General features: G+C 37.8%; 1 protein-coding gene and 1 pseudogene across 1 annotated transcript; one reads left to right on the forward strand and one right to left on the reverse strand.

Annotated features, from left to right (window-relative positions):
- The first annotated feature begins 3,902 nt into the window (after positions 1–3,902).
- Positions 3,903–8,873, forward strand: LOC123243905 (histone H2A type 1-J). Its single transcript, XM_044672047.1, has 2 exons — positions 3,903–3,919; positions 8,446–8,873. Exon 2 carries the CDS (start codon positions 8,447–8,449, stop codon positions 8,837–8,839), a length of 393 nt encoding a protein of 130 aa, XP_044527982.1. The 5' UTR covers positions 3,903–3,919; position 8,446; the 3' UTR covers positions 8,840–8,873.
- Positions 7,715–8,218, reverse strand: LOC123243894 (annotated as a pseudogene).
- Positions 8,874–14,591: the final 5,718 nt, after the last annotated feature.

Raw genomic sequence — 14,591 nt, forward strand, 5'->3', positions numbered from 1 at the left:
AAAGAAAGAAACAAAGAAAGAAACAAAGAAAGAAACAAAGAAAGAAACAAAGAAAGAAACAAAGAAAGAAATATAATTAAATCTCTTATCCCTTTAAGTGGGGGGAACCCATGGGAGTTGGGTTTTCCTCATTATTTTTTCCTAGCTCATTATCCTTCCACCCCAGATTAGAATCTGGAGAATAATCTCTTTTTTATTTTTTTTAAACCTTTACCTTCCATCTTGGAGTCAATACTGTGTATTGGCTCCAAGGCAGAAGAGTGGTAAGGGCTAGGCAATGGGAGTTAAGTGACTTGCCCAGGGTCACACAGCTAGGAAGTGTCTGAGGTCAGATTTGAACCTAGAACCTCCCATCTCTAGGCCTGGCTCTCAATCCACTGAGCTACCAGCTGCGCCCCCCCCCCCTCCTCCCCCGGAGAATAATCTCTTAAATGAAGCTTAGAACACAGAAAACTCAGGGAAAGTGCATCCAGTCCAAAGACACATACTCAGAAGAGAGGGAAGAAGACAGAGAAACATTAACTTTCTCTAAAGAGTCTCTCTTTAGTACCTTCACCTACCCATTTTTTCGTAGGGAAAAAAGTTATATGGGAACCAATCAGAATATGAACCCTTGAAAGCCAATTCAGTTTTTTTGTTGTTGTTTTAAACCCTTACCTTCCAACTTAGAATCAATACTATGTTTTGGTTCCAAGGCAGAAGAGCAGTAAGGACTCAGCAATGGGGGTAAAGTGACTTGCCCAGGGTCACACAGCTAGAAAGGGTCTGAGGCCATATTTAAACCCAGGACCTGCCATCTCTAGGCCTGGCTTTCAATCCACTAAGCTTTGCATGTTTAGTCTTTTCATCACAAATGTAGGTTTATAATTTAGTATGACATAAAAAAGAATGGGTGGGGGTTGACTGGGTAGCTTAGTGGATTGGTACCATTAGGGCTAAGCCACCTTTACAACCCTGACACCGCTATGTACTTACTCTTTTATTAGGTAATTTAGAAAATTAGTCAATTTTCTTTCAAATTAATTCTTTAATTTAAATTAAAATTTAATTCTTTAAAATTAAAACATTTATAAAATATATAGATAACAGGACATAGTAACTCTTTGTCTAAAACTCTATGTCTGAGTTCTGAGGAGGTCTGGACACCCTCCCCCATTCTATCCCCAACCCCTGGGGCTGCCTTCAGAGAATTTCTCAACCTGGGTTCCTAGAAGATCATGGGAATATCTTAGCATGCTTATAAAGACAAACCAAAACTGTGCCTTAGAAGGCCAAAACTGATAAAAGCCATGCAGTCAATGAGTTGGTCAATTTACTTTTATCAATACTGACAGGCACTGTGCTAAGCAATGGGGATACTAATATATATATTTTTTTTAAGATGATCCCTGCTCTCTAGGAGCTTACAATCTAATTGTGGGGAGGGGGATATAATATTCAAAAGGAAATTTAAAAGCCAGAGGAGGAGGAAAGAGGGAAGAAGGTACCCAGCTGGGGAAAGAATGATCTGAGGGTAAAGTCTCTCCAGGGTGAGGGGCAGAGAGTTGTCATGAGGCAGAACAGGCTGATGAGAACTTGTAGGATGACAAAATTACCCCAAATAATGAGCTATGAGTAAAGGACAATATGCCAAAGGAGAGAGAAAGGGACAGATGAGGGGAGGAGTTGTGGGGAAATATTTGCTAGGCCCCTGACAGAGTTTGTTCTCTGTTCAAGGACGGGAGACAAGGAGATCAATATGTTAACAATTATTAAAGAAGATCTGAAATAGCAGCATTGAGATAAGCATTCTGCCAAAGCTTCAGATAGATCTGATCCAAAGACAAACAAATATTCATTACAACAGTGGATGATGATGGTAATAATAGCTAACATTTATGTAGCACTATGATAAGCACTGTGATAAACACTTTATAATTATTAATCTCATTTTTTCATTACAACCCTGGGAGGTCAATACATTATTATCTTCCATTTTATAACTGAGAAAACTGAAGCAGAGATTAAGTGTCTTGCCCAAGGTCACACAATTAGCAAATAACTGAGAGTACATTTAAATTTGAACTTGATTCTTCCTGTCTACAGGTCAGACATTCTATCTACTAGCTGCCACTAGATGTACATAATATCATGGTTAATTATATTTCATTTATTTCTAAGGGTTGATGAATTTCCAATATTAATCCATCAAGAAGTTTCAAAGAGATTGCAGGTTTTGCTTTTCTTCCTCAGCAATGAACATGCAGGTAGGAACAAATACTTATTAAATACCTACTATGTGCTCTGTTATATTTAATATCATGCTAATTGCTTTATAAATAGTTATTGTTATCCCCATTTTACAGTTGAAGAAACTGAGGCAGACAGAAGTTAAGCAATTTGGCCAGGATCAATCAGCTAGTAATTCTCTAAACTGGATTTGAACTTCCATCTTCTTGACTCCAGGGCCAATGTTCTATCCTCTGAACAACCAAACAGCTGCTATTCTCCTCCTTTCCTTATGAGTAGCAACAAAGGCTATTAATATTGATCTCTTTGTAGACTGACTTTGTTCCTATTCACCTGCTACAGACAAAAACTGTAGAAAATCATGAAATTGTGCTCACAGAGAACACTACAAATTTTTGTTACATAATCTCAATGTTACAACAATCTCACTGTAGCAAGGCAATCCTTTTATACCTCCTTAATTCAATTGAATATTCCACTCATCATAGATGCTTTTCCAAACATTTGCCTTCCTCAGACTTTCCATGGCTCCATCTCCATCCACCCTCTTAGCTGAGAATCTTGCCCCACATTTTACTGAAAAAAAAAATGAGACTATTCATCATATGCCTCCCCTTCTCCTCTCCTACTCTTCTCATATTATTCAGATTATCTTCCCCAACTATCTCCTCTTTCATACCAATTATCCACAGTAGCTGTCATTGTATAGCTCTCCTCCCTTTTGTGGCTAACTCTCTTCATGAATTAAATTAATAATTAATAAAATAATTAAATCCTGTATTTACAATTAATAGTCTCCACTTTCTTTCTTCTCTTGCTCTTCTTAATTTTATGCATTGTGGATTCTGATTTCACCATCCAACAAAACTACTTTCTCCAAAGTTGCTGACGATCTCTTAGTTGCTACATCTAATGACCTTTTCTCAGTCTTCATTCTTTTTGACTTCTCTGAAGCCTTTGATGTAGATCACCCTCTGTTGTTTTTGTTTGTTTGTTTGTTTGTTTGTTTGTTTTGAAACCCTTAGCTTCTATCAGTATCAGTTCTAAGACAGAACTGTAAAGGCTAGGCAATTGGGGTCAAACAACTAGGAAGTGACTGAGGTCATATTTGAACCTAGGTCCTTCTAACTCCAGGTCTGGTATTCTTTCCACTGTGCTACCTAGCAAGTCCTGATCAATCTCTTCTTGATGTTTTCTTGTTTTTGCGACACTGTTCTCTCCTGGTTCTCCTCCTACTTTTCTGACCACTTACTCTCAGGCTTCTTTGCCAGATCTTCATTTAAGTCATGCTTTGCTAACTGTGAGTGTCCCACAGGGATCTGTCTTGGGCCCCATTCCCTTCTCCCTCAATGCTGTTTCATTTGGTGATCTCATCAGCTCTCAGAGATTCAATTATCTCTTATCTACTTATCCTACCCTTCTCGTGCTGACCTCCAGTCACACATCATCGTCTATTGGACCTCTTAAACAGGATGTCCCTCTCATAGATAACTTAAATTCAGCATGTCCAAAATTGAACTTATCATCTTCCTCATGCCCTCTTCCCCTCTTCTTAACTCTTCATTACTGAGGAGAGTAATCCAGTCTTGAAACCTACACATTGTCCCCAAATTACTCTTTCAGTCCCACAACCCATATGAGATCCTGGATTCTACTTGTGCAGTATCTCTAATATATGCTCTCTCTTTCTGTTTGGATACTGCCACCACCCTCGTGGAGTCCCTCATCACCTCAAGCCTAGTCTATTGCAATTGCTTTTTATTTAGTGTCCTTGCCCTAAGTCTCACCCAACCTTCCTAAAGCACAGGTTTGACCATGTTATATATCCAATCCCCATTCAGTAAATTCCAGTGACTCTCTTTTGCCTCCAGAATCAAATATAAAATTCTTTTTGTTTTTAAAGCCCTTCAAAAACCTTGCTCCTCCTAACTTTCCAGACTTCTTATACCTTGTTCATCCCCATGTACTATGCGAATCCAGTAACACAAGACTCCATGGGGCTATTTAACTTACTATGTATTGTAAGAATCATTGGGGGTTATACAATGATGGAAGGACGACCAATTCCCTCAGAGTACTTAAATTCTACTGGGAACTTTATTGGATGAGATTTTTGGTTAGCTGCTTATCCAAGATATTATTAATAAGAAAACTACTTTTTCAGTGTTGAAGTATTTTAGTTTTTAGTTTAGTGATTAGTTTTCAGATATAACAAATGCCTTTTAATTTAATATCCTCATGATTAACATACCTTCATATTCTCGGTTTTATATTAACTAAATGTGAAAGTACAACACTAAATAGATCCTTATCATTTGTTGTACGTTATAATAATGTATGAGTGAGACTATGTTCAATCAGTCCATCAGATGAGCCATCTATTAGACTCAAGCTGATGTTTTTATGAATGCTTCGTGTGTAAAAGAACAAATTGCAGACCAAGATAATTGGATATTCATCAAATCATTTAATGATGAAAATGCATAATTTCACCAAAGCTAGCTATAAAGCTAACATCCTATCTTCATAAATGTAGTGACTCTTTGAAAATATACCAAACAAGCCATTCCAAACAAGTCAAGGGATATAAACAATTCTGAAAAGAAAAGTTATGTATTTAATCGCCTGAAAAAATGTCCCAAATTGCCAATAATAAGTGAAATGGAAATCAAATTAATCCTGAGATTTCACTTCACACCCAACAAATTGCCCAAAATTACAAAAAAATAAAGGCAACTAGATGATTCAGTGGATAGAGTGTGAGGCCTAGAGATTAGGTAATCCTGAGTTCAAAGCTGCCCACAGATACTTTCTAGCTTTGTGACCCTGAGCTAGTCACTTAATCCCAACTGTCTAGCCCTTACTATTCTTCTGCCTTAGAATCAATATCACTTCTAAGACATAAGATAAGTTTGTTGTTTTTAATTTTACAAAAAAATGACAATACTCAGTTTTGGAGGGGTTGTGGAAAGATAGGCATAATAATAATACATTATCAGTGAAGCCATGAAATTCTACAATCATTTTGAAATTATGCATATAAAGTGTCAAAAATATCCATATCGTTGGAATCAGATACTCTGTTACTGAGCTCATGCCCCAAGTAAGACATCAATATATAACCAAAACAAAATCACTTTTTGTGATTTTTTATCACTTTTGTGATAGCAAAGAATTGGAAACAAAATAGAGGTCCATCAACTAGGGACCAGCTAAACCAATTTGGTACATAAATGTAACGGAATATTAATATTACTATGCTGTTAGAAATGGCCTATGTGATAAAAAGCATGGAAAGATCTTCATGAACTAATTCAGAGTAAAGTAAGCAAAACCAGTAAAATGATATACACAACAATGTAAATGGAAAGAAATATATACCAAAAAATCAAAAGCCAATGTAGCAAAATTCTAAAGCTCCAATAGGACATGGGCCAAGAGATTTGAGACAACATCCCTAACCCACTCCTTCATGAAAGAGCGACCACAAAAAGCACTCAACCACCCTTCTCCACAGAGTTCATTACTGGAAAGGCAGAGGAACTGGGGCAGAACTTCTTCCTTTCCCCCCTCCACTGCGCCTGAGGACAATTTTTCACATCCCACACCCAGCAGCCCAATGGGAGCACACAAGGGGTAAAGTTGGCTTACAGGCGGCAGAGCTAGAGGGGGAGTAGAGCACTCGGACCACTCCCCTCCCCATCTCCGAACTCACTAAGGACATTCCTCACTTACTTCACCCAAACCTTCATCCAGCAGCCCCATGAGAGTGCTTCCTCCCTCCCCATTTTGGGATAAGGGGGGATGGCATTGTGCTCAGCATGTTGGGGGGGGGGTCTAGACAAAGAACAAGGCCTGGAGGGGAGGGGGCACAACACTTGGTCTGGGGGATGGAGTGGGGATTGGGCCAGCACACCATTTCTAAAAGGTTCAACATTACTGCCATAGGGTGTTACAAATGAGTTTGTAACTTGTACTGTTTTAGGCTGAAATCTCTACACTTGGCAAGTCAAGTGTTTGTTGACTCTTTAGGTTTTGTCCAATTTAATTTATTTTCATCATTTTAAATTCTGCCCATATCTTTTCCCTCATTAATATCTTATTTTCATCATAATTTAATTAAATTAATCAGCATAGAATTAATTGCATATCTTTATGCAGCTGGCACACTGGATAAAGTGCTGGGTCTGAAGCTACAAAGACCTGATTCAAATTCAGCCATGTGACCTTGGGCAAGTCATTTTACCTTTGCCTCTGTTTCAATTGTAAAATGGTGATAATGGTATCTTTATCACATTGTTGTGAAGATTTTTTTTTAAGTGCTTAGCACAGTATCTACTACATGATAACTGCTATATAAATGCTGTGTCCATCTCTCTTCCTTATCTTATTTTTATTCTTCTAGCTTCAAATTAGTCACTGAACTGACTGTATGCAAGTAGCTAATTCAGGAATTACCCCACATTACTAAGTTATTTCCTGTCAAAATAATTTTTTTTTGATGAAAGAAAATATACTGAACATTCTGTGCTCCCAAATGAGTTCTTTTTTGTTTTGTTTTGTTTTGTTTTAAATAAAGTGCCTCCCCAAGGGACAGCTAGGTGGTTCAGTGGATTAAGAGCCAGGCCTGGAGGTTCAAACTGGCCTCAGACAAGCTAAATTACCCTGAGCAAGTCACTTAACCCCAGTTGCCTAGCCCTTCCCACTCTTCTGCATTGGTTCTGAGAGAAGATAAAGGTTTTAAAAATAAAATAATAAAAATAAGTGTCTCCCCATCCCCAACTACTGAAAAACATATGTCCTTTCCTCTTTACATATTTTTAGAGCTGGAAAATTTTTGGCCATCTGGTCCATTTGGAGGATGAGAAGATTGTGCCATGAGAAAACTGAGACCTGAAGTTGAGTGACTTCCCAGTCAGTCAGGCAGTAAGAAGCAGTCTGAGGTTGAATTTGAATCTAAGTGCTCTGACTCCACTGATCTAGTTGAGACATTTTTAAATTCTCAAAACCAATCCCTTCATTTTACAGATTTAGAAACTGAAGTTAGGGGTAAAGCAATTGCCCAATATACCACAAAGTTCAGATTGCTGTGAAAGGGTTATCTAATACATATTTCAAAAACTAAGCAAAATTTCCCCACTATGCTGTCCTCGAAAGCAAATCACTAATTGAAGCCTCCACCTAACAACTGAAAATAATTAAATGGCCTCTAAACTACATCTGAATCAGCTTTTAGAACAAGGTCAAATTTTTAACATTTCAGTTTAGCAGATCCTACATCATAGAAAATATTTAAAAGGCTTTAGGATCGTGGGGGACACGGATAGTGTTTTGAGATAAAACTTCAGGCTAAAACTAGTCAGACCTCATTTGAACCAGCAATTTTGGTTGCACGTTGCACTCTTATTGCTTGCGTAGTTTTAAACGTTACAGCAATTCTGTGAAAAAGTGGGTGGCTCTTAAAAGAGCCTTTGGGTTGGGTACGCAAGGAGACAGTCTACTTGGAACTGGTGTACTTGGTAACTGCCTTGGTGCCCTCCGACACGGCGTGCTTAGCTAATTCCCCAGGCAGCAGCAGGCGTACAGCGGTCTGGATCTCGCGGGATGTGATGGTGGAGCGCTTGTTGTAATGCGCCAGGCGGGAAGCCTCGCCGGCGATGCGCTCGAAGATGTCGTTGACGAACGAGTTCATGATGCCCATAGCTTTGGATGAGATACCAGTGTCCGGGTGGACCTGCTTCAGCACCTTGTACACGTAGATGGAATAACTCTCTTTGCGGCTGCGCTTGCGCTTTTTGCCATCTTTTTTCTGCGCCTTGGTCACAGCCTTTTTTGACCCTTTTTTGGGGGCGGGAGCCGACTTGGAAAGTTCAGGCATTTTCAACAGATAAGAACTATCAATAGTAGTTGTGAGAAGATGAAAAAAAACCTTTCTTCTTATTTATAGATCCGATATGCAAATAAGGACTCAGAGTAGGTTCTTTCTCATTGGAAAAGTAGTAAAGATGGCGTCATAAACTAGAAACGCGTATGTAAATGAGCAGATTTCAATGCTACTTTTCTATTGGCCATATTATTTACCTTTCTCAGTAGCCAATCAGCTGGTTAATGTTACCGTCCTGAAAAGCCTATAAAAGAGCCTTCATGGACGCTTTCTATTAAGCTAAGTGATTTTTTCGTCTTGCTGTTTTGTATCCTCCGTTTATAGAAAATAAGAATGTCTGGACGCGGTAAGCAAGGGGGAAAGGCTCGCGCCAAAGCTAAGTCAAGATCCTCCCGAGCTGGTCTGCAATTTCCTGTTGGTCGCGTTCACCGTTTGCTGCGTAAAGGAAACTATGCTGAAAGAGTAGGGGCTGGAGCACCAGTGTATTTAGCTGCTGTTTTGGAGTATCTGACTGCCGAAATTCTAGAGCTGGCGGGAAACGCAGCCCGAGACAACAAAAAGACCCGGATCATTCCCCGCCACCTACAACTGGCTATCCGTAACGATGAAGAACTCAACAAGTTGTTAGGCAAAGTGACCATCGCTCAGGGCGGGGTTTTGCCAAACATCCAGGCTGTGCTGCTACCAAAAAAGACGGAGAGCCATCATAAAACCAAGAGCAAGTAAATACCTGGCTCGAGGGCGCGGGAAAAACCTCCGAAATCAAAGGCTCTTTTCAGAGCCACTTCAATCTTTTTAGAAGGGCTTGTCACATTCATTTTGCTGGGGCAAAATGGGATTTAAGGTGAGAAATGCGGGTTAAATTAGCTTTTCCTCGACAAGGTTTTAGGGTGGTGTTAGGTTATGTGCTTAATAGTAAGGTCCATTTTGAGGTTTTATTATGTCTCGGTGACATGATTTTATTTTTATCTCGTAATTATATTAACTAAAAGAGAAAGGGGAAAGGCGGAGTGGATCCAGTAAGGTAGAGCATTTAAAGGAAAGTAATATGAGATGTGGTTGGAAAATTCGTGGCATAAAGTGATAAAAAGTGTAGGTCGTCAGATCATTACCCACACTCAAAAAGCCCTTTTTCCTTCCTGATACTAACTTAAAACTTCATTATCACCACCAGTATCAAATATATAATTGTTTTGGTATTCAAAAGTCCTTCACAATCTGCCTCCTACCCTTCCCCCACCCCTCACTGTGGTTGAATTGACATTAACCTCTATTTTGAACAAAACGTTATGTCCGGACTGTCGAACATCTTTACTGGTTATGCTCCATGTCTAGAATTTTTGCCTTCCTCATCTCTGCCTTCTGGTTTCCCACCCAGCTAAAATCCTATCTTCCACAAGAAACCTTTCCTCCTTTACCTTTTCCTTCCTGATACTTCCTTAAAACTTCCTCATTGATTATCACCAAAGTATCTTGTATATATCTTTGTACAGTTTTTTTGTTTTGTTTTGTTTTGTTTTTTTTGCAATTTTGCAATTAAACTTTTTTTTAAAAGGACAGGAAATTTCTTCTGCCTTTGTAGTTCCTAGTACTTAGTACAGTGCCTCGCACAAAGTAGGTACCTAACCAAAAACTGATTGCTCAGATTGAAAACTGAGAAACCCCACACAATTTTTTGGCAACTCCACTGAGAGAAAACACTTGCTTAATAAATAAACAAATAAGCAACTTTTAAAATAGCTCCACACTGGGGACAGATAGCACAGTGGGACTATCAGACCTAGAGGTCCTGTGTTCAAATGTAACCTCAGACGCTTCCTAAATAGTGTGACCCTGGGCAAGTCACATTTGCCTACCCTGTATCACTGTTCTGCCTTAACACTACTAAGACAGAAGGTAAGGAGTTTTAAAAAAAAAAAAAAAAAAGAAAGAAAGCAACTCCCCACCAGGTTTACTAGACTTCCAAATCTATGTAGCCCAGCAGGACCAGCTCTGGAGTAATTTTTATATCTTAAGTAATCTGGCACATTTCACTTTTTCTACTACAGTCTTTAGTCATGCCATAATTGTTAGGGCTGGTGGCTATGCAGCTTCTTGAAGCATTTAGCCTGGATTTTCTTTCTAGTTGCCAAGGGAGGCATTATAGACCTTTTGGCCTGCTAAGTAATATTGGTGTGAGCAGTGCTCAGTCACAAAATAACACCAGGGGCAAGAATTGACGAATATCTCTGGATTTTTTTCTTCAGTGCTTAATGGCAAGAAAACAATTATCAAACCTTCCAAGTGCCTGGAACATTCTGTTATTCAGTTCTTTTGACTTGCCTCGGTCATTAATGCAACCAGTTTGCTTTTGTACTTGGGTTCACTGATACTAAATTCCTTTTTCCTCAGTACTATAACCAGTTTTAGCCCTTTTGCCCCAGTCCAACCCACCTTTGGCCATCCTTTCCCTCCAAACAAATATTTATTATGTATAAAATTCACATTTTTACTTCAATCAACAGCTTTACTAAGAGCATACTATGTTCCAAGTACAATTCTAAGCTATTTGAATACAAAAAGGACAGTCCCTGCTGCCCTTGAGGAGCTTAGAATCTAATGGAGGAGACAAATAAATATATACAGAATACTATATATAGATTATGTAATATAAAATTAACAGAAAAAAAGACAAGAGAATTAAGAGGGACTGGGTAAGTTTTCCTGTAAAAGATAAGATTTTAATTTAGACCTGAAGGTAGTAGGTAGAGATGAGCCAAAGAAAATGCTACATTACATCCAGGATCACAGCGGCTTTGAATTCTGTTTCTGTACTTTTGGACATTTTAAGAAGAATTTCAGTTTGTTCTTGAGAGCTCAGTTTATTTGTGATTGCAGTGTTTATACATGTTGTTGACTGCAAAAAATTTAAGGGGTATTTATAATAAGGTTTTCTTGTGGCTGTTAGTTTGTTTTGGTTTGGAATGTTTTTTTGTTTTGTTTTTTTTAACACACTGATGTAAATAGGAGAGGAATGGGGCTGGGTGAGCTTGAGTGAGCTCTCTTACTAATTTTATAAGAGCATAAGGTTGATTTAAGATGTCATATGGTCATCTTGCCAATTAAAAAGTAGAATTACAGACTGCTTTATTTACATACTGTTTTCCCACTTATGACAATGCTGCCTAATTCAATAAAATATGAGAAAGTATGAATATTCATTTAAATTTATAAATTATAAGAGATGCAATATGATCTTCATTATGTTATTATTCAAAAGCTAACATTTTTAGTGGATGCTTTCCTATTAAGAGAGCTCAAAAGAAAAAAATGTAAAGCCCATAGCTAATCATGCTGTCCCAAGTAGTGTTTAATTTGTGTTACAAAGCATGTAATAACTATAAGGTAATATATAGGGTCATTTCATCCTAGGCATAGCCATTTAATATTTCAGTACAGGTCAATAATAAGCATATACTAAGCTCCTACATTGAAAGCACCGTGCTAGGAGCTAAAGATACAAAGAAAAATAAAGTGCATCCCTTCCATTGGATGTTCATGTTCAGATTTGTTGTGTTTACACTGAATTTATATTCTGAATAACAGGTTCAAAATGGTCTCTCCTGCCACTTATTCTAGAAAAAAATATTAGGAAACTAGTTCAATGGAAAAAGTGTTGGAAGAAATCAGGAAACCTGAGTTTAAACCCTACCTCTGAAAATAATTATCTTAATGACCCTGAAAAATCAGTTAGGAATGCCTCAGCATGAGATTCCTATTCCTATATGCCAAATATGCATCATACTAACATTATCTACCTCAGGGTTCAGGAGAACACAAAATGCTATAAAAAAAAAAAAAATAGGACACACTCCTTTCTTGTTTGAAAATCCCTTCCACCCAAACCAGTGCTATTCATGGATCAACTTTCAGATGCTAAGGTGTTGTGTCATAATAAAATTTCTCCCAGGAGTATTCAAACTTTGAAACCAGTTTTTAATCATTTGTGGGATGGGAGAAAGCCTCTCAATATATATAGGATGGGCACAGAAGTTGATGGTCAGGTTTACCAGCAGACAGACAAGTGAATTCCTTTGCGGTACAGGTCTTATAGGAAGTCTCCTAACCCCATAATTCTACCCTGCACACTGGCTGATAACTGAACTTCCTTTAAAAAGAGTCAAACAGGGCAGATAGTTGGCTCAGTGGATGAAGAGCCATGCCTGGAGATAGTAGGTCTTGGGTTCAAATTTGACCTCAGATACTTCTCAGCTGTCCCTGGACAAGTCACTTGATCCTGATGGCCTAGCCCTTGCTGCTCTTTTGTCTTAGAACTGATATTAGGACGTAAGGTGAGAGATTAAAAATATATAGATATACTAAAATATTTTAATAATAAAATATGTATATACATATATATACATATATATTAAGCATCAAGCCAACTCCACAAATAGAGATGAGGCCTAAAATTTCAAATACCTTTGAGAAACCCAAATTTTTTACCACCGAAATTTATTGAAGCTTACTACATACATGCAAGGCAGCAGTCTAATTGTTAGATTTTTTTTAAGTTGTGAATTGTCGCCCTAAATAACAAGATTATGAATTCATATGGTCCTTTATACTGAACAAAGCTTTTTTTAAGGTAGAGTAGGCTAAAACGCTTTTACTGGGTAATAATAGAGGGAAGTTACCTAAAACAAGGTATATATGTGCACAGCAAACTGAGCAGATGCTTGTCAGAATTGCAATACAGCTTCTTAGTAAATGATCAAATGCTGCCTGGTCTCAAAATGTATGTTCTTCTAAGTGTACATTCTATAAACTCATCTATAAAAGTAGGAATTGAGAAGAGGATTATCAGGCTTTTTAAGGGGAGGATATATATTTTAGTTTCTTCCTTAAAATCCTACATATAATAACTTTAAATGCTTACCAACTTGATTTTTCCCAAACTATATTAAAATAAAAATGTTCAAATCCACCAAGGCTCTGAAGAGGATTTTCTCTCTCATAGAGATAGATTCAGAAACATTATACTGTTAGTTAAGTCTCTTAACACAAGTAGACAGTTTCCTTCTTTCAACATTAATCTTGTTTTATCTTTAGGTGAAATATATATATGTAGTGCTTTCAAATACACAATGAAAACACAAGGTTTAGAATAGAGAAGGACTTGGGTGGAAAATGGATGATATCTTTCCCACCTTAGCCATTCCCTTTCCTCACCTATTTGTAATGTACTTTCTCCCCATGGGTCTATTGAAATACTACTGATTCTAAAAAATGCAACACAGGTGCCACTTCTTCCCATGAAGTATTCACTAATAAGCCTAATGGACGAGTTCCCCTTCTTCTCTCCTCCAGAATTTCATGGCACTTTGTAGTTTACTTATACGGATATTGTGTAATACGGTTGTTGGGTTTTTTTGTTTGTTTGCTCATCATCTTTCCTACTAAATTAAAAATTCCTTGATGTTTGTGTACTTTTGCATCTCCTGATATCCTTAGCACATGTTTGTTGCAAACTGCACTCCTGGGAGTGCTTCTCAAAATTTAGCAGCTTCTCAAAATTCAAAAACCTAGACAGTTGACTTCCCTTTCATCTAAAACAAGGGTTCTTAATCTGGGGTCTGTTGACAGATTTCAGAGGATCTATAAACTTGGATGGGAAAAAAATCACATCCTTATTTTCATTAACCTCTAACTGAAATTTAGACAATAATCTATCATAAGAATGAATCCATAGGTTTCACCAGACTGCCAAAAGGGTTCATGGTACAAAAAATGATCCCCAAATCCAGAAATCCAGGATCACAGCGGCTTTGAATTCTGTTTCTGTACTTTTGGACATTTTAAGAAGAATTTCAGTTTGTTCTTGAGAGCTCAGTTTATTTGTGATTGCAGTGTTTGGAGCAAAAGCCTAGTTTGGAGTTCCCCAGAACTGTATCTCCTCTATTCCAATGTAAACTCCTTGAGGGCAGGAAATGGTTTGTTTATTTGTTTTTCTTTTTCTTAGCATTCCGAAGGGCTGAGTATGCTTGTCAGGGAAGCAGAAGTAAGAATGAGACCCCTGAAGAGCACCTAGACCATCAAGAAAAAATGAAAACAAGTTGTGACAGGAGTGGACCAGGGTGGATACCAGCTAACCATCAAGAGACAAGGTGACCTTGAAGAGAGGAACTCCAGCTAGCAGCTGTTTTTTTTTTTTTTTCACTGCTTTTCCAGATCACAGAAGTGACTCCAGTTATTACGGCTTCTACTTTATTTAAATTTTCTAGATTTACTTATAACTTAATGTAGCTAACAAATTATAAGGTCATTAAATGGTAGTCTTGCATAAGCCTATATGTTCATGGTTTGAGATTGAAAGAGGGATATCTAGCCCACATCTTCATACTGTTACTTTGGAGGGTAGGGACTAATAATTTCAGAGTTTATGCAATAAGACTGCCTTTGAAACCCAGTGAGGGAAAATTTATAAAGAGATGAGACT

Source organism: Gracilinanus agilis, chromosome 4 (genome assembly GCF_016433145.1).
Source record: "Gracilinanus agilis isolate LMUSP501 chromosome 4, AgileGrace, whole genome shotgun sequence".
In the NCBI taxonomy this organism is placed as follows: Eukaryota; Metazoa; Chordata; class Mammalia; order Didelphimorphia; family Didelphidae; genus Gracilinanus; species Gracilinanus agilis.

What these genes read in the sequence shown, in the direction of transcription:
- LOC123243905 (XM_044672047.1), top strand. Translation starts at nt 8,447, where the DNA reads ATGTCTGGACGCGGTAAGCAAGGGGGAAAGGCTCGCGCCAAAGCTAAG.